At 44.9% G+C, this 18,533-nt stretch overlaps 1 protein-coding gene across 1 annotated transcript; it reads left to right on the plus strand.

The window, feature by feature from the left end:
• The first annotated feature begins 882 nt into the window (after positions 1 to 882).
• Positions 883 to 7,991, plus strand: LOC106950372 (inhibin beta B chain). Its single transcript, XM_015037174.1, has 2 exons — positions 883 to 1,644; positions 4,609 to 7,991. Exons 1-2 carry the CDS (start codon positions 1,239 to 1,241, stop codon positions 5,391 to 5,393), a joined length of 1,191 nt encoding a protein of 396 aa, XP_014892660.1. The 5' UTR covers positions 883 to 1,238; the 3' UTR covers positions 5,394 to 7,991.
• Positions 7,992 to 18,533: the final 10,542 nt, after the last annotated feature.

Consider the following 18,533-nt stretch of genomic DNA (forward strand, 5'->3'; position numbering starts at 1 on the left):
AACCAAAAGTTAATAATGGATCCAGCTGATATTCCCAGCTTCCGGTCTGCAATTCCGGGTGACGGACCGAAGATGGCGCCATTTCCTTCCCTGTGGATTTTGAGCGCAGCTTCAATAAACTCACTTTCCTCCACTTGTTCAGTTGCTGCTGCGCATGCCCAGTGGCTCCGGCTGAAGCGCCGATAACCCTAGAAGCGTTTGCATGCAGCTCTCGGTTGTAGCAGCAGCATGTGGGAGGTCAGAGGTCAACGCGGCTTCATTTGGTTGACAGGTTTTACTACCAAATATCGGGCTGAGTCCTGGGCTCCCATTGGCTGAAGCTGCCGGCTCGTTTGGATATTTTGACCCAGCTGAACCAGGCTGGGTTTCTGCTTCTACTGCAGAACCAGCTGTAGAACCGGGCCTGGATGGCTCGGCTGGTCAGCAGCCAATCAGAGCGCCCGTCTCATTTTAAAGAAGAATTAAAACCATTTTAATGATTTTAGTCACTTTAGTCTGAAGCTGAAGGTTAACGACCACTAGACACGGTGATGGCAGCATCATGCAGTGGGACGGTCCAGACTAACCATCAGTCCTCGTCCCTCTGAACTCTATCACAGAGGGGCTTAGTCAAAGTCCAAGGGGTGTAGAAAAAGAACAAATCCACTCCGCACTGTCGAGATATTTCTGTAATTAATGTTATTAAACCACGTGGTTTGTAACTGTAACTCCTGGCATGATGCTGCCACCATCAACATCCGGGCAGTTTGTGGTTCAAACCTGAAAACTTTGATCCGCCGCTCTGAAACCAGAGGCGCTCTCTCTACCTCTTTCTCTCCCTCTCTTTCTCTCTCTCCCTCCTGATTGGCCCCGCCCCCCACCGGTCCTCCCCCCCGCCCTCCCTGCTGTATATAAAAGTTTGCGGCTCGTGGACTCTCCAGTTTTACGCACGCCAGGATGGAAACGCTCCTGTGCGCGCTGCTCCCCGCTGTTCCAGCTGCTCCCGTTGGTGCTCCTCTCCTCAGCGGCAGACCGCAGCTCCCCCGCTAGAGGCGGCTCCCCGGTTCTGGTTCTGGTTGTGGACTGGAAGGATGCTGCGGCGGGACGCAGCTCCGCTCCCTGACAGGAACCAGCTGGAGGCGGGTTCGGGCTGAGTCCAGAGCCAGACGCAGAGCGGCTCCAGTTTCCGTCCGGCTTCGGAGGATCGTGGAGGATGTAACTGAAGCTGAGGACTCTTTCCGGTTCCACTCACTCACAAAATGACGCGCTGTCTCCTCCGACTGGCTCTGCTCGCGGCGTGCGTCCTTCTCTCCGCCCGCGGAGCCGCCGCGCCCGACGCCGAGGCGGCGACTGGGGCCGGGGCGCACCCCGAGTCCTGCGCGTCCTGTGCCGCCTCCGCCCGGCTGGAGGAGCCGGAGCCCGGCCGCGTGGACGGGGACTTCCTGGAGGCGGTGAAGAGGCACATCCTGAGCCGGCTGCAGCTGCGGGAGCGGCCCAACATCACGCACCCGGTGCCGCGGGCTGCCATGGTGACGGCGCTGCGCAAACTGCACGCGGGCAAGCTGCGCGAGGACGGCCGGGTGGAGATCCCGAGCCTGGACGGACACCCGATGAGCAACGAGGTGCTGGAGGAGAGCTCCGAGATCATCAGCTTCGCAGAGAAAGGTCAGCAGGACGGCAGGGGCAGCATCATGGCGGTGGCAGCGTCATGCTGAGGGTCAGAGCGGCAGCATCATGCTGAGGGTCAGAGCGGCAGCATCATGCTGATGGGTTGCTGCTCAATCCGCTTCCATAAGTTTTTCTCCTGAAATTCCTGAATGAAGTTGGCAGGAAAACATAACTTCCGGTCCATTGCCATGGAGACGTCAGTTGGAGAAACTTCTGGGTTTGTCAGAAATTTCTTCTGGTTTCATCTTCAGCAGATTCAGGTTTGAAAGTTACAGAAATAAAATTTTTAAAACAATCTACACATTGAACTGCTGGACATCAGTCCATCATTTTCTGATATTTGACCTTTTGAATGTTAGTTTTAGATGGTAATCACTGGATTTAATCTGATTATTTTTAAAATATAAAGTTTTTAAAAAGTCATAAATCTGTTAAAGGACCAGAGGAAACATTTCTAGCCTCCTGTAAAGGGTCCAAACTGTGGGTCGGGGGCCATTTGTGGCTCTCAGAATGATTTTGGGCGTCCCATTAGTACAGTTCAAGAAAAGACTAAGTTTGATGTTTTGACTGATGCCAGGATGTTAAAAATGATCAAATTAAAATCTGAACATGGAAAATGCAAAACAAAGTTTAAATATGATGTAATAAATAAAGACCAAAAACATCCAGAAGTTTTTACTAAAGCTTAAGAGTTCATCAACTTCAGCTACAACCTGCTCTGAAAAGTCAAAAATAAAACATCTAGAAAATTTGAAATGTACAATATGATTTGTTTGTTTTTTTAATAAGTTAAATCTGTAAAATCCTTTATTTAAACTAAATTAAACATCTACAGAAATCTGATTTATTTCAGTAAAACATTGTGAATCGAGTTTATTTCTTATTTAGCAGAAAAAATACTAAAAAGATGTTTCTACTTGATTTATTTATTTAAAGGTAAAAGTAAAACACGTTTTTGCAATTATATTTAAATAGAAAAATAGTAAAATTTTTCTTCATCATTGAGTTTTGAGTTAATTGTGTAAAAATAAATAGTTTTTATTTAATTACAACTAAAATGAAAAATACAAAAAATGTTTTAAATTGAGAGTAAATTGTTTATTTAGCAGATTAAAACGAATAAAAGTTTGCAGTTATAAAAAATAGTAAAATTTATGTTTTGAGTTTGTTCTGCATTCATAAGGTAAAAATGAAAAAAATAAAAATACTAAAACTTTTTTGAATTCATTGTGAATTTAGCAGGTAAATATATAAAATAAAAGTTTTTGCAGTTTTAATTAAAATAAAACTAATATTTTCATATTATCATTTGTTTATTTTGCCAGTAAAAATAATAAAAAAAAGTTTTGTAGTTATAGACAAAATGATTTTTTTTTTCAAAATTGTGTTTTTAGTTGAGTTATTTATCCAGTAAAAATAAAAGAAATAAAATAGTTTTTAGAATTATTATCAAAAATATTAACGTTGTGGCCCTCAGAGGTTCTTCAACGTGCCACTTTTGGCCCCAGCGGCCCATGTTGCTGCAGCAACATGTTGCTGAGACAGAAAGACGTTTCTGGAAGGTTGTCAACCTGAGGAGGTTCGGCCCGGTTCTGCTGCAGATGGAGCGGTTCTGGTCCAGGTTAGGGAATCAATCAATCAATCAATCAATCAATCAATCAATGTTTGGTTTACAGAGTTTGGCAGGGAGGATCAGATGACGTTTTTCTGAGGTTTCACTGTGAAACGTCGACCCTACATGACCTTTGACTTCCTCAGGCAGAGATATGCACTGTAAAAATATTAACAAGTATTTTGATTTCTACTGAAAATATCTTAGTGCACTTTAAATAAGGAACTTTTCAGCAAGATGTAGCTGCTTGTTTTAACTAAATAATTCCTTACTATGGATTTTGAAGTTTGAATTCTCCTCCCAGGTTATTATTATTACTTTAACATTTTTCCATGAGTGAAATAATCTTCCAGTGGAACTAAAACTTTATCGTTATTAAGTCATTAGAGTTAAATCAAGCTGCTGTATTTTGCTGTAAAAGTTTTAAGTTTTTCCTCCTGAAATAAAACAAACTATTTGCAGTAGAAACTGACAAAAACACTTGGTTAGATTTAGTGTTTTTACAGTGTAAACCAGCTGATTTTAATGGGGTCTAAGGTGTTCTATATCTGTAGGGTTGTTCTGTCAGAAGGTTTCATGTCCCCACAGCATAATGCTTCCACCACCATGTCCCACCCTGTTCAGGATCAGCTGAATCCAAACTAAACCTGAAGTTTTACCAGAGAAAACCAAACTGGTTGTTTAGTAAACCTCTTATTGACATTCAGGATTCTTCAAGTAGCAAGCCGTTTATCGTCTTTTAAACTCAAGAAACATACAGGAACAAAATAAAACAGAAGAAAACAAAATATAAACATAAATAAATATCTCAGCACAGAACATGGAAATTATATCAAAATATTAAACTGGTGCTCAGGGTTGCTGTCTGTTAGGGGCAGAGATAGTCTGAATCATAGTTAGCACTTTAGCTTCAGCTAAACACCATGTTGGTATAGTGCTTTAGCATTAGCTTTAGCTAAACATTGTGTTGGTGTAACAACTTAGCATTAACTTCAGCTAAACAGCATCTTGGTACAGCGCTTTAGCGTTAGCTTCCATTAAACACTATGTAGGTATAGCGCTTTAGCATTAGAGTAACTGTTCTGACTATTGTTTCAGAGTGCAGCTAGTTTTGTAGCCATCAGTTCCCACCACTGGTCTGATGCTGGGATCCAGTAAAGCCTTTAGTTTCCCATCATGCATCAGTACAGCCGTCAGTAATCGCCATGTTTCATCCGTCACCAGTTCCGTGTTCTTGTTTCTCTCTTTGGTTCTGACCCGTGTTGTTCTTGTTTCTCTCCTCGGTTCTGACCCGTGTTGTTCTTGTTTCTCTCCTCGGTTCTGACCCGTGTTGTTCTTGTTCTCCTCAGATGACCTGGTCACCTCCAAGTCCAGCCTGTTCTTCCTGATCTCCAACGAGGGGAACCAGAACCTCCAGGTGACCCAGGCCACCCTCTGGCTGTACTTCAAGCTGCTGCCGCCGGCCGCCGGAGCCGAGGTGCGCGGGAAGCGGAAGGTGACGGTGAAGGTGTACTACCAGGAGCCGGGCCTGGGCAGCCGGTGGAACCTGGTGGAGAAGCGGGTGGAGCTGAGGCGCAGCGGCTGGCACACCTTTTCGCTGACGGACGCCGTGCGGCTGGTGTTCGAGCGGAGCGGCGACCGGCGGCAGAACCTGGACATCCGCTGCGAAGGCTGCGAGGCGGAGGGCGTGGTGCCGGTGCTGATGAACCCGAAGGACGAAGCCCACCGGCCCTTCCTGGTGGTGCGGGCGCGGCAGGCCGACGGGAAGCACCGCATCCGGAAGCGCGGCCTGGAGTGCGACGGCAGCAGCAGCCTGTGCTGCCGCCAGCAGTTCTACATCGACTTCCGGCTCATCGGCTGGAACGACTGGATCATCGCGCCATCGGGGTACTTTGGGAACTACTGCGAGGGGAACTGCCCCGCCTACATGGCGGGCGTCCCCGGCTCGGCCTCGTCCTTCCACACGGCCGTGGTGAACCAGTACCGCATGAGGGGCATGAGCCCCGGTTCCATGAACTCCTGCTGCATCCCCACCAAACTCAGCACCATGTCCATGCTCTACTTCGACGACGAGTACAACATCGTGAAGCGGGACGTTCCCAACATGATCGTGGACGAATGCGGCTGCGCCTGACTCTACTTCCTGTTTATTTAACGCCACAATGCGGCAGACTAACGACTTTACCGCAAAAATAAATATAAAACAGAATATTTATGAACGTCCTCATCCACACAAATCCACAAACTCGCATGTATGCCTGCACAAAACCTTGTACATATATTTATGTCTGTTGCTATATATTCTGTCCAATCTTCCAAATCTGATCGACTCGGCAAACAATCAGCTCCTCAGTAGAAATCTCCAAGACTGTGAGGATGCCCTGGTTTCTCTCTTACAGCAGTATAATCCAGTTATTTGAGCCTTATTCAAGTCAAATGTTTGTTTTTACATGAAAGCACTGAAGGTACGACTGCCAACCGACAGCACTTCTGGCCTTAAGTTATTCAACTAGGAACTGGACGTCTGGGCACCGACCCACAGAATCATCCTCCAAAGACCAACAGGAGTCAGACGGTACACCCAGCCAATGCTTCAACCATTAACTGCTAATATTTGACAATCCAGAGGCTTGTAAGCAGCTAAAAGTTGCCTGAAGCCTTCAAGTCCCATCAACATTGGTGTCAATCGACCTGTTGGCATTGACATGTGACTGAACATCTAGAGTTCCTTGCTGCTGGCTTTGAGTCAGGTGTTCTTGGAGGAAACGACTCTGTGGAAGTTAAAGACACTCAGAACCTGTAAAAATCATCTTTTCTTTGCACTTAGCAACACAAACCGACGGCTGAGGCCAAACTTTGCTGTTTCACGCTTCATCTCCAGCACTTAGAGCCGAGGGAACTCTGAGCCTCGTTAGACGTTGCCATATTCAGTTCAATGCAGCTCTGCACGCCCCAACGCACACATTTTAAAACTCCTGCAGATTGATTTGCCTTTAATGAGCCTGGAGTGGCGCTTCATCACCGGCCAGCCCTTTGAAAGTGCCACATTAGCTATGCAAGATGTAGAAGGTACCCATAGCCCAACAGCTCCAAACGTCCCACTGATACATGAAACGCAGGCGGTTCAGGCTGGAGGACATCTGGTCGCTCACATACCGACAGCGGTGGCCACATCTTGCTAACGGCGCAGCTAACTGGTAGCTTAGCGCTTCTGCTAGCTTTGAAAACATTTAGTGCTCTTAGCTTCCCCTAAATTAATTTTTCTGGATAAATTTTAAAGTGCTAATTTAATTGGTTGCTTTTAAGATTTGTTTTTTGATTATTAATAATGCTTAAAGTATTGAGGTTTATATTCATGCTCTAATTTTAAAGTCTGTTTACCCAGAAATCAACATTTCCTCTTAAATTTCTTTGTTCCTTCCAATAACTGAAGTCAAATCAAGATGTAAACATTGATATCTAAGGGCAGAAACTTAACATGTTGATTAAAATAAAATTGATGCTTAAAGGTTGTAATCTTTTAAAAGGAGATATAACTGAAGTTAGTGCTTTAGCATTAGCTTCAGGTAAATACCATGTTGGTGTAGTGCTTTAGTATTAATTTAACTACTGTTTATGGTTAGTGCAGCTAACTTTCTATAGCTAGTGGTGCCAGAAACAAATTTAAATCAAACTTTAAACCAACAAATTCGTTTATCTAAATCCTGATACGATGTACAAATGACTTTTACTTTTATAAAGTTTCATCAGTTAACTCAAACTCTGCTAAACTGGAAGCTAACCAGTTCAGAAAAAGAATAAAATATGTGAAAAAGTTATTTTCTGACATTAAATGTACAGATTCAGTCACTGGAAAAAGTCGTAACATAAGATTTTGCTGTCGTTGGGATTTTTGTGCTACATTAGTAGAAAAAGAGCCGATATGAAGCAAATCAAAAGGAGGGTTAAAATCAGGCCCTGAGGAACTCCAAAGGGATTCTCAGGGTTTATTTTGGGGTGAAACCAGGTTGTCCTCCGGCCTGCCAGCTCGTGTTTCGGCTCTACTGGACCGCCATCACAGCAGCGACACATGGAGGCGTTTCAAACACTGACCCAGCTATAAATACAGTTCTACTGGCAACATGGAGGCAGCATCTGAAGATGAAAACCTGGGGCTAACGTCGACCCAGATGTGACGGAGTGGTTTTAAAGCTGCGTCCCTGCGGAGCGCTGCCGCAGCACACTAACACACTTTACGACACAGTTTGAGCGCCCTGTTACTTCCTCGCTCAGGAACACCTGAGCTCCACTTCCTGCTTATCATCCGTCCGGGCCGACGCCCGCCACTTTAGTCGGCCTCTCCCTCAGAGCCACTTGTTGTTAGTATTTGCACTGAGCAGACAGACGCTGCCGGGGTTCGATGAAAAAGCTATTTTTATAGGAGCAAAGTGTTCAGATGTAACTGTGGAACCAAAGAGGCTGTCATGTTTTTGTTAAGAGGCCTAAACACTGTTCAGGGTTCAATCAGTCCATAGATCAAACTCTTTTCTATTTTTTACTTAGACATTAAATATGTCCTATTTTTTCATCAGAGTACTTAAATATTCCTAGTTTGGTTTTTGTTAGCTTGAGTTGTTTAGCCTGAAGCACACGCCATCGACTCCTGTACAGATCATGTAACATATCAGCATCCAGACATCTGGTTCTTTGTAATTGTTGGAAAATAAATTTCTTATTACTTGTAGCAAAGTGTTGTCGTGTTTCAGAAACTCATTTTGTACTGGAAGTATAATCAGGATTATTGGTTCTGGTCAGATATTAAAGTCATGATTTTTATTTAAATCACTATTTGAGAGACAAATGCAACATTTCTACCCAAAAACAAGAACAGAGAGCAAACGTCTGAGAATGTGGTGTATATTTTAACTATGTGGAGTGAAATATGATCAAATATGATCAGATATAAACATTCAGACGGAGTGTGTGAAACCGAGTCTTCACTAAAAATACGATGGCAGCATGAGAACATGAGCTGGACGGCCGCTCTGCGAGGAAGAAGACATCAAAGTTACAATTTTAATTGTTTAACTGAAGTTATTTATGCTAATGTACCGTGGTTAGCACTGCTAGCTTAAATGTTAGCTATGCTAACACGCTACGTTGATTCACAACCAGAACAAGAGGTCAGAAATTAAAACACGCCGAGGGCAGAAGAAGAGAGGATCTGCTCCTTCCTCTATGTTTCTTCTGTCAGTTCCAGTCGTTTAAAGAGCCGCACATTTGACATCATGCGTTTTCTTGGTTGCACCACCTGGTGGTTGCTGGTGGAAGTGCAGCCGTGCGGCTCTGTGGTGACGTCAGGCGACACGCGAGCTGTTTGGTCCTGCTGCTCGACGGCGGCAGGTACACTGCAGAGCGCAGGAATGTTAATGATGGCCGCCGCGGGGCCTGACGCGCCGCTCTGAGCGGGACTCGATGTGCTCTCTGCTGATTTACGACCGGCGGCAGCAGAGGCGGAGCGCTGCCGGGAGAGGCAGTGAATCATGAGCTGCGTGTCTAACGAGGTGGTGCCTGACGCCTGGACACGAGAAACGGAGAGGAGGAAAACTACAAGCTGCACAGGGGAACCGGAGAAACGCTCCGTCTGACGGAGGAGCAGACCGGAAAGAAAGAGCCAAATTCTGCCAAAAAATATCAGAAATGTTCACATTAATCTAGAAAAAACTTAAGCTAGAAAAAACTTGGAAATATCCAAGTTTAAAAACGGATCATTTTCCAGTTTTGAAATTCATGAAACTTCAGGGTTTTTTCCCCCAGAAAATTCTGAGATTTTCTTGCTAAGTTTTGAAGTTTCAAGCATAGAAATTTCCAGTATTTTTAGAAAAATTCTGAGATTATTCCAAAAAATTTCTCACAAATTTTAAACTTATCGAACTCAGAAAATTCCAAGTCTTTTCTAGAAAATGTTTGACTTTTAAAGCTCAGAAATGTCCTTTTTTTCTTTTTATAAAACATCAGATTAATCTTAAACTTTTTCAATTTTTCTTTCAAATTCTAAACTTTTTAAACTCAGAAATGTCCAACTGCTGAGATTAATTTCAAAATTTGAGTTTTTCTTGCTAAGTTTTGACTTTTCAATCTCACAAATTTACAAGTTTTTTCTTGAAAAATTCTGAGATTAATCTCAAACTTTCCAAAATTTTCTTACCAATTTTCAACTTTTCAAATTCTAAAGTTTCCAAGTTGTTTTGTAGAAAATGTCAGAGTTTCTTTGTGGTAATTTGCTCCATGTTTCTACAGCTGGTGGCCCTGGTTCTGAAAACCAGAACCAGCTGATAACGCTCCTCTGTTAATCACTGTTGGACAGATGTTGAAGCAAACTGACAATTTTCTGCAAATATCATAAAACAACATTTCTGCATTTTCAGAGAATTGAACAGTTTAATTTCTGCCAACTGGTTCCAGTTCCAGGAGGAATATTGTTGAGGTTTTTTATCGCTGGAGAAAGATTTCTGGTCTAGTCAAAACATTTTGAGGCCACAGATGAGTTTCTGGAAAGTAAAAAGTTTTTTTTTATTAAACCTCCAGAGTTCACAGCTCCATCAGTGACTCAAAGCAGAAACACTAAAAAAAGTTTCTGTTTCTACTGAAAATGTGGATAAATTAAATTATTTCATCAATACTGAAGAATTACTGACTTAAATAAGCTGATATATCTTAATGAAAACTTTATTTTGGGTTAGTTACGTCTTACTTGAAGCGTACTTGATATTTGCACTGTAAAAGACTCGGTAGGATTTAGTGTTTTTACAGGGTAGGGGAAAGCAGAGCAGACTGATCAGGTTTTGTTATGAAATCAGACTTTTATGACTATTAATCCACATAAATGTTTATTAGTGAGTTAAAAATTCAAACTCATAAGGCAGGAAAATAAGTGAAAAGTTTGAATCTAGTTAAAGTTTTGCAGCTTTAAACGCCGTTTCTTAAAATGTTTCTTCATTTTCTGTGAACAGAACCAAAAGTTTTATAAAATAAAATACTTCTTTAGTTTTATTTCCTCCAGTCTGTAAAATGAAGTCCATGTTTTATTTAAATTTGTCAGAGTGTCATAAAATCCAGAAATAAAATGTCAGATCAAATATTCCTATTAAAATGAATTCATTGTAACTCTAATGAATTAAACTGTTTTCATTTTAATAAATTTTTCGAAACTGATATAAATCAGATTAAACTGGAGAACATCACTGGGTTGGTCTGAGTGTTCTGCTACTGGATCAACTGGATTAAACTGGATTATAAAGAAAATGTTGGGATTAACCAACAATCAGATCAACGATGACTATCAAAATCAACTGGATTAAATTAGAGCAAAGAAACGAGACGATACAGAATGATTGGACTGAACTGGACCAGATAAATGAATTGGGATGATGAACTAGACAATGCCGTAGAAACCAGAGGCTCCTGGATCTCAATCAAGTCATACAGTTTGGAATGCTGGGAATTCTGAACGGCTGTAAAGATGTTGGACATCTGAGGTCAGAGGTTGTAGCAGTCCTGGAAAGTAACGTACTGAAGCGTCAGGTTCAAACATCCTGATTGGTCCAAACCTCAGCGTCCCGCTGCCTCCTGATTGGTCCAAACCTCAGTGTCCCGCTGCCTCCTGATTGGTCCAAACCTCAGCGTCCTGCTGCCTCCTGATTGGTTGTTGCCTCAGCGTCCAGCCGTCTCCTGACTCATCCCTCAGCCCTTCCTCAGCCGGCGGAGGCGGCGGCGGCGTCCCGCCTCCAGACCGGCGGTTCGCGGCCGAGCTAAGTTTGGAAGGTGAGTCACGGCGGGAATGTTTGCAGAGGAAGCCGCAGTCACAACAGCTCCTCCCGGATTAGTCCAAACAGCCGCGGCGATCCAAACAAGGTTTCATAACAGCCCAGCCTGTGACTCACTGGGACGTTTCCTGTCAGGCTGAGGCGGAGCGGCGAACACCTGCAGCACATCCACCGGTTTGTTTGGACTCTGCAGAACCAGCTGCTGGTTCTGAAGGTGTTTCAGTCAGAGAACCAGGAATAATGACCCAGAATAAATCAATAAACCAGAAAACACAGATTCACTTCGTCTGGATTCAAACCAAATATGAAAAAAAAAACACTATTAGTTCATAAAATACAAAAAAATACAAACAGTTCCTGCCAACATATTCATAAAATAAAAACTATACAGTAAAATATAACTTATTTATTGTTCCTCTTATTGGAGTTCATTACCAGAAACCTTTACTGAATTAATTCATTTGGTTTTTAAATCTAAAGTTTCTTGGGGCGATTTTCTGATATCTACATGTTTTATAGTTTTAGATTTTATTTTTTGCTTTTAAATGTTTATTCTTATGTGTTTTTGTTTCTGCCTTTTGGCCTGCATTCCTCTGAAAAGTGATTTTTAGTCTAAATGGGTTTTTATCCTGGTAAAATAAAATTACAAAAGATTTCCTACATAAACAACCTTATAAATATTTATATAAACGTTCTCTGATTTATTCCTGTTATCTTCTTCAGCTTCAGCATCGTTTATTTTATTACAGAGGATTCTGTGATTTTTAATAAGTATTGAGCAATATAGATGGTCGAATGGCATCAATAAAGTTGACTGACTGATTATCAGTTGAATCCACAGATTAATTTGCAGAAACTCTTAAGATTTCTGCCTGGAAAAACGACGAGACAGGAAGTTAACTGAACATTTCCTCAGATCGATGGAGATAAATCGCAGTCGTTTTGCAGCCATCTTGTTTTGCAACGCGGCGTTTCCTGTTTCCGGTTGTTTCCTAGTTAGTGGCGTGCGGCGCTTCCTGAACGCTCCAGACGGTCGACCGAGCCGATGCGGGTCATTAATATTCAGCAGCCTCATTAGTATCGTCCCGCCTCATGATTATTCATGTTTTCACAGGTTTCCAGAGAGCAGGCGGCCGTCTCTGGTGCTGATCCGTGTTTCTGGGTCAGGGTCTAGCAGCGTGACCTGCAGTCGCTCAGGTTTTCACACCTGTTTGTCCTGCATTCATGGCTCCATTATCTCTGCCTTTTTGTTCGCCGTGGAGCCTCAGAAAAGTAGGACAGAGCAAGTTGCAAAAGGCACAATAGGCCGCGGTTTGCTTTTCTTGGTGACTCCCAATTAGGCATTGTTCTCCCTCCAAATGTTTGAATAATTGAGCAGAATTTAAGGGGAAGCAGATCTATTATCTAAATCAGGCCACGTGTCTCTTCAGGCTCATATGAGGAGTTTGCAGCGCTGTCATGCCGGGCGGCTGTGAGCGGGGGCTGCAGGTTGGGTCTTGTTTCCAGGCTAAGCTCTCTGAATAAAGGCTGATAGCTTTGTTACATGAGTGGCTTTTCACCTGCTTTAGGTGCTGACTCCAGTTCTCTCCTCGGCCCTCAGGGAGCCCGACGGGAGCTGATTGAGCCCCTGATTGCTCCGACGCAGAGCCTGCTGTGGCCCGCGAGTCGGGCCGGGTCTGATGAAGAGGAGGCAGGGGGTCGGCTCCCAGAGAGACGAAGAGCTCCTCATCACAGGCTCATCAAAATCAGCCACTGAAACTCTGTCTACAACTTTCCCTCATCAGGAAGAGCAGAGGAAATATCCTGGTACACATTCAGGGAGTTTCCTGCTTCATGGAGAGTAAACAAAGACAGAGTCACATAAAGTCATTATGCAAAAAAAAAAGAAAGAAAAAAAAAAAAAGATTTACCACAATAAAGTCAAAATACCAGGATAAAAATCTGAGAATAAAGTTGTAATTTTGAGCAACTTGTTCCCCTCCTGGCCTGTGGGGGCGCTGCACCATGAACCACTAAAGGAAACCACACAAAAACCTCTGAAGACACTGAGAGCAACTTCCTTCTTCACAGATGGAAACAAGATGGAGGCGTCAGACTTTAGCGGTTGGAGGATTTCTCTTTAGTCTTTGGCTAAAGAACAGGAGCCATTTCTCCTGCTAGTGCTAGGCTAACATGTTAGCTTTGGCTGTATTTACCCAGAATGCCCTGCTCTGTAGTCCACTTCCTGCTGTTAGAGTAGTCTCCAATCCGCTTTGCGTTCACATTCAAACCGAACCCAGGCCGAGGTTTGGAGGACCAGAGGTCAGAGGTCGATTAGTGTTCACACTTCACCAACCGAACCGGACTTTGACTTTGCGAAACATCAGAGGAAGTCAGGCCCATCCTGCGTTGATCGCCAAAATAAAAGCTCTGACCCAACGCTAAATAATAAAAGATGAGATCTCAGCGGAGTGACTGCTTCCTGTCAGCTGCCACAGGTTCCTCCTGTAGCGCGTCGCTCATTACGCCGCCATCAGAGAGCGCGTCGCTCATTACGCCGCCATCAGAGAGCGCGTCCCTCGCCATCATCAGTACCGCCTGCAGCCGGCTCACCTGCGCTGGAGGTCACCAGCGAACCGTCCTGCTGGAGGTCAAGGCCCGCCGGTGCGGTAATCTCCTGGTTTGAGTTACTTCATCGGTTAAGAAGCCGGTTGGCCCAAGAATGCGGCGCTGGTATAATTAAGAGGCTTAGCTGAATTTGTGCAGGAGTAAAAAGCCTCATTATGGTCTTAACGGGGATTTGGAGCTGAATCATTTCCTTATAACCGCACACTCGGCCCATTATGGGCTGAGAGCGGCGAGGAGGCGCGGCGCATGTCTCACTGCTCCCAACTGTTGAAGGATGAATGAGTGAGGCTGTTTTCCCAGGAATAACACAGTCATGATAATCAGAGACTCACTAGGAGGTTCAGTCACAGAAAACACCGACCTGACTCCAGCAGAGCAGCTTCACTCTGAGTTCACAGGTCAGAGGTCATCAGACGGGACCTGAGCTGCTGCTGGAGGGTTTAAATAACTAGAAAACGTTTAATATTTACTGTCACTTGGGAGATAAAGACATTTAATAACCAATAAACACTGAGAATGAAGAAAATGAGAGAAACGGTTCTAGTAGCTACCAGATCGCTGCTCAACTTTAGACCTGGGCTTTGACTAGACCAGTGTTTCTCAATTCCAGTTTCTTCTGCTACACACCTGATGTGAGTAAGTGCTGTGTGGATGTGGGTGGCGTGCAGAGGAGGTCATGCAATCGTCTGAATCAGGAGGTTAGAGACATCAGGAACTGCTGCAGTAAAGGGTTCCTAATCCATGACCCTTCCTGCTTCCCGTACATGACCTCTGACCCGCGGTCCAGATAAATCTGGACTTATCTGGCCAGTGAACTTTATTCCAGGTTTATCTCCAGCAGTCCCGATTCATCAATTTAAAGGAAACAAAGTCCAAACACTCAGCCCTGCGGTACGCCACTGGAGAAATGACCGGCTGTTTTCCTTCACGACAGGAAGAATAATCATCCAGTTACCGTTTAATTTCCATCATCTGTTTCCTTCCATCTGTTGTGAAAATTTTGAATCAAAATTTTTAAATGTTTCCTTTAAAAGGGAAAATGCTGATTGTTTGGAATGAATGAGCCGAGTTTGACGCTACGCAGTGTTGCAATAAACAGGAAGTAGAAACTACACACTAGTGCAGATCACACCTCGGAAAAAATGTAGTTTTTTTGTGCCTCTGGTAAGGCACAGACACTCCAGTGGATGGGGAAGTTCACTGAAAACTTATTTAGTAAACGAGTTTTGATCTCCTGTTTGGAAAGCCAAAAAACAACTTGAGCAAGGATAATTGTTTTACTACGTCCAGCAACATTTCCTGATATGAAACTTTAAAATATGCATTATGGGAGTTCAGCTGTTGAAGCCAGTCACAACTTTTCCTCCTGAAACTTGAGGTCTTCAACATCTGACTTTCAAAGTTTCACCAGTCGATTTCTTCCATTTGCAGACGTATCATGCAAAGAGAATGTTGTCTGTTTTTAAAATGGCGTGTTGATGAAGCTGACCGTTAAACACACTGACATGCAGCCGAATGCGATGCAGCCTCAGCTCTCGACTCGAGTCCCGGCCAACACCAAGCTGAGCCAGAACCCAGCAGACTAATTGAAGCGCCCTTGTTTCTGGGCATTTTTTAATTACTAGCTGACCTGGTAATAGCACGTGCTAACATTAGTGAAAATAAAGAGGGCCTCACACACACACACACATACACACACGCGCGCGCACACACACACACACACACACACGCGCGCGCACACACACACACACACACAGTGTCACAGTATTCTCCAGGAGGGATGGCAGCGATTCAAGACGGCAGCTATTAAAGGTCCAAGTCGGCGCTGAATGAATGACATCACTCACAGCTTGTGTTCATACAAATCCCACCCGGACCCTGAGATCTCATTGGAGGCAAGTTGAACAAACACTGGCAGCGGCCCTTTAGCTCCTCACACACACACACACACACACACACACACACACACACACAGACACACAGAGTGAGTGTTTCTCTGGAGAAAGCGTTTAGCAGCAATCACCATCAGGCCCGCTGCAGCAGTAATTTATGGTAATATATGGTGGGGTGTATATTTACTTTACAGGCAGCCTGATAAGGATCATGTGGCATGTTTCTGGAGAGCGTTGGGAACACAATTGGGAGATTTGTTGCGGGGCTCTGGGGGCCGTGGCGGCCCCCCGCGGGGCCTGAACAGAGCGGCTGTGCTCTGAACACTGAAGCAGTGTCTCCGCCTCGGGCCGCGTCCATCACTCAGGCCGTCGATCCGAGTCCGGCTGGATGAATGGGAGGCAGCCGGGAGGCGAAGAGAGGCGGATTCATCCTGGAGTTCAGCAGCACCACCGTAAAGCTGAGTCAAACCAAAAACCAGGATGGTTTGGTCACTTCGCCTCTTGCAGACGTGATGAAAGATTCTCTAGATTCAGTGAGCTAAAAATGATTGAAAAACTCAAAACGACATAGAGATCCTCCATCGTGGTTAGCTTGTTTGTCCAGAGGTCATACCATCATGGCCGCTCAGAAACTCCAGAACGTTTCAATAAAACGAGGCGTCTTCTTCCTGAAAAACGAGAGCAGGTCGACATACTTCACTCTGAGACTCGAGGCTGATATCTACCAGAGGTTTGCAGACGTGAAGCTTTATGCTTTCAGTGAAACAGCGTTCCCATCAAACGATGCTGTACGTCACACTGAGTCGATAAGGTTGGGAATCAGGACAACCAGTCATAAGAACGTGATTACCGCTCTGTCAGGAGAAACGGGGTTAGCCGCTCAGTTAGCTCATCCATTCAGGCTGTGGCAAATGAACGAATTTGTAATGAGATGCTGAAGATGAAATCTCCACCTGCTGGCGGCGGCGTTGAGTCCGATCCGTACGGATGAACATGTGGGAAGCTTCAGTCTTCCAACCGGCTGAGGACTGAAATGGTTCAGCAGACAGTAAATGGACCATATCCCACAAACATTTCAGATCTGAGAAAACCTGGACCAGAGGATCACCAGGACTCCGGACCATGTAGGTCCTGTTTCTACCTGGGAGTTTTACTGGCTACCACTGCTGCTCCAGAAAGCTTCCCCTAAATTAGAGCAGCTTTTTATTTTTCTGCAGTCCTGGATAAACTCCGTTCTGGCTCGACCCAATCCGTGGAGACTCCGTGGTGTTGGGCCCAATCTTTCTGGACGACGTTAATGGGATTTTGCTCAGGTCCTTCCTATACGAACCAAAGGTTTCTTGGCTTATTGCGACCTGACGTTAGCGTTTCTCAGTGTTTTTTTTACTGGTTTGGCAGCACAAAGTCATGATTGTAAACCTGATGCTACACAAATGAAAGCAGCAATCAGCCGTCCAGCACGGCTCTGCAGAGAGATGGCTGGTGTTGCACATGTTCCTTGTTCAGCTTGTTCTCCCCACCCTGCCCATGGTTACTTGGCTTCGTGTGCAACTTGTTAACAGCTGACATCAATATTTCTTGTGAGCCCCAGAAGGGAGTCAGGGGTACAACATGTACCACGGTTTGAGAACCACTACAGAAGAGAACATTGGTCCCAAAGAACTTTCTGTTCAACTTCACAGCGCATGGAGACTAAACTGTCTCTTTTTTTCTCAAAACCGCAGATTCAGACGTACGTGTGACCCTGTTAGAGTCCCAACATCTGTAGAAAGAGGCCGAGTCCCTGAATGTGATCCTTTCTTCTTCATGTATGCTTTAAATCAGGACATCTAATGAAACACAAGAAGCTTCAGATCATATTTTAGCCATTAAGGATCATTTCTTCAAGATATTTACTTTGGGTCACCGCTGGCACCAAGGCATCGTCTCCAATCTATCCCAAGATGATTGAGGTCATGCAATGGATAAGGGATGTAAGGCATGTTTATGTCCAAGCATTAATGATGCTATTTTTCATTTAGCTGAAAACTCACTGTTTTTATGGCAGTGTTTGGTTTATCTCCTTACAGCTGACGTGTCTCTCCACCTGGCGGAGGAGGAAAGAAGGCCAAGACCTTCCTAAACGCAGCAGCGTGGACGTCCTGTCGGGGGAATAAATCACCATCAGAGGTGACTCTCCCAATCACATGGCAGGAGCGGGGCCTCCTTTCTACAGCCGTCTAATCAGGGCTGAGCGCCGGGACAGAAAGCAGCTGCAGCGCTCCTATGAAAGGCATCGTTTCATGAGGAAACAGGTGAGACGGCTCTGGGCTGCCTTTGATGATTAGAGGAACTAAACAAATATACAGTCCGCTCAGTGGCATGAAGGAACTGCCACCAGGGGCTGCAGCGTGCGTCAGCAGCAGCGCTGCCTCCAGATGACAGATTTTCTCGTTCTTCTGGCTCACATGCACAGTAGTTGACATGTTTCATGAAACCGGATCATTCCTGTATCTCAGAGTAACAAGAACAAGATGTTCTCTGGGGTGAGAGCCAGCGGAAAAGCAAAGACATGAAGGAAGGGAGCGGGTGATGAGGGCACAGCGCGAGATTGAGTTAGAAAGGCAAGGGGGAGAATTGCAATGGCAGTGGGCCGGGTTCCTACTGCACACAGCAAAGTTCAGAGCCAATCTGTGCCTGGAATACCAAGCGGCCGGTTCCCCAGGCGGCCAACAATGGGGCGGCGGGCGTGCTGCGGCAGCTTAATTTCCACTGAGCGAGAGGCGAGCGCTGTCCATCTCTTTCAGCGCTCAGCAACGAGCCTGATGGCCTGAAAGCAGGAAGAGGACCGAGTCTCACCTCCAACCAGGAAACGGTTGGCTCCAACCGGCTGGAGGCGCGCGACGACGAGCAGGAAGGACGGAGAAACGATCTCACCTCCAGTTTTCACCAACACAACCCGATCATGAGGCCGATACGGTCCGGTTCACT

This window comes from Poecilia latipinna, unplaced genomic scaffold, assembly GCF_001443285.1.
Source record: "Poecilia latipinna isolate Pla-1442-1.1 unplaced genomic scaffold, P_latipinna-1.0 Scaffold397, whole genome shotgun sequence".
Lineage (NCBI taxonomy): Eukaryota > Metazoa > Chordata > Actinopteri > Cyprinodontiformes > Poeciliidae > Poecilia > Poecilia latipinna.

Excerpts from the sequence above, each read along its gene's own strand:
- LOC106950372 (XM_015037174.1), top strand. The coding sequence starts at position 1,239 with ATGACGCGCTGTCTCCTCCGACTGGCTCTGCTCGCGGCGTGCGTCCTT. Across the intron at positions 1,645-4,608 it reads CATCAGCTTCGCAGAGAAAG|ATGACCTGGTCACCTCCAAG; the intron begins GTCAGCAGGACG and ends TGTTCTCCTCAG.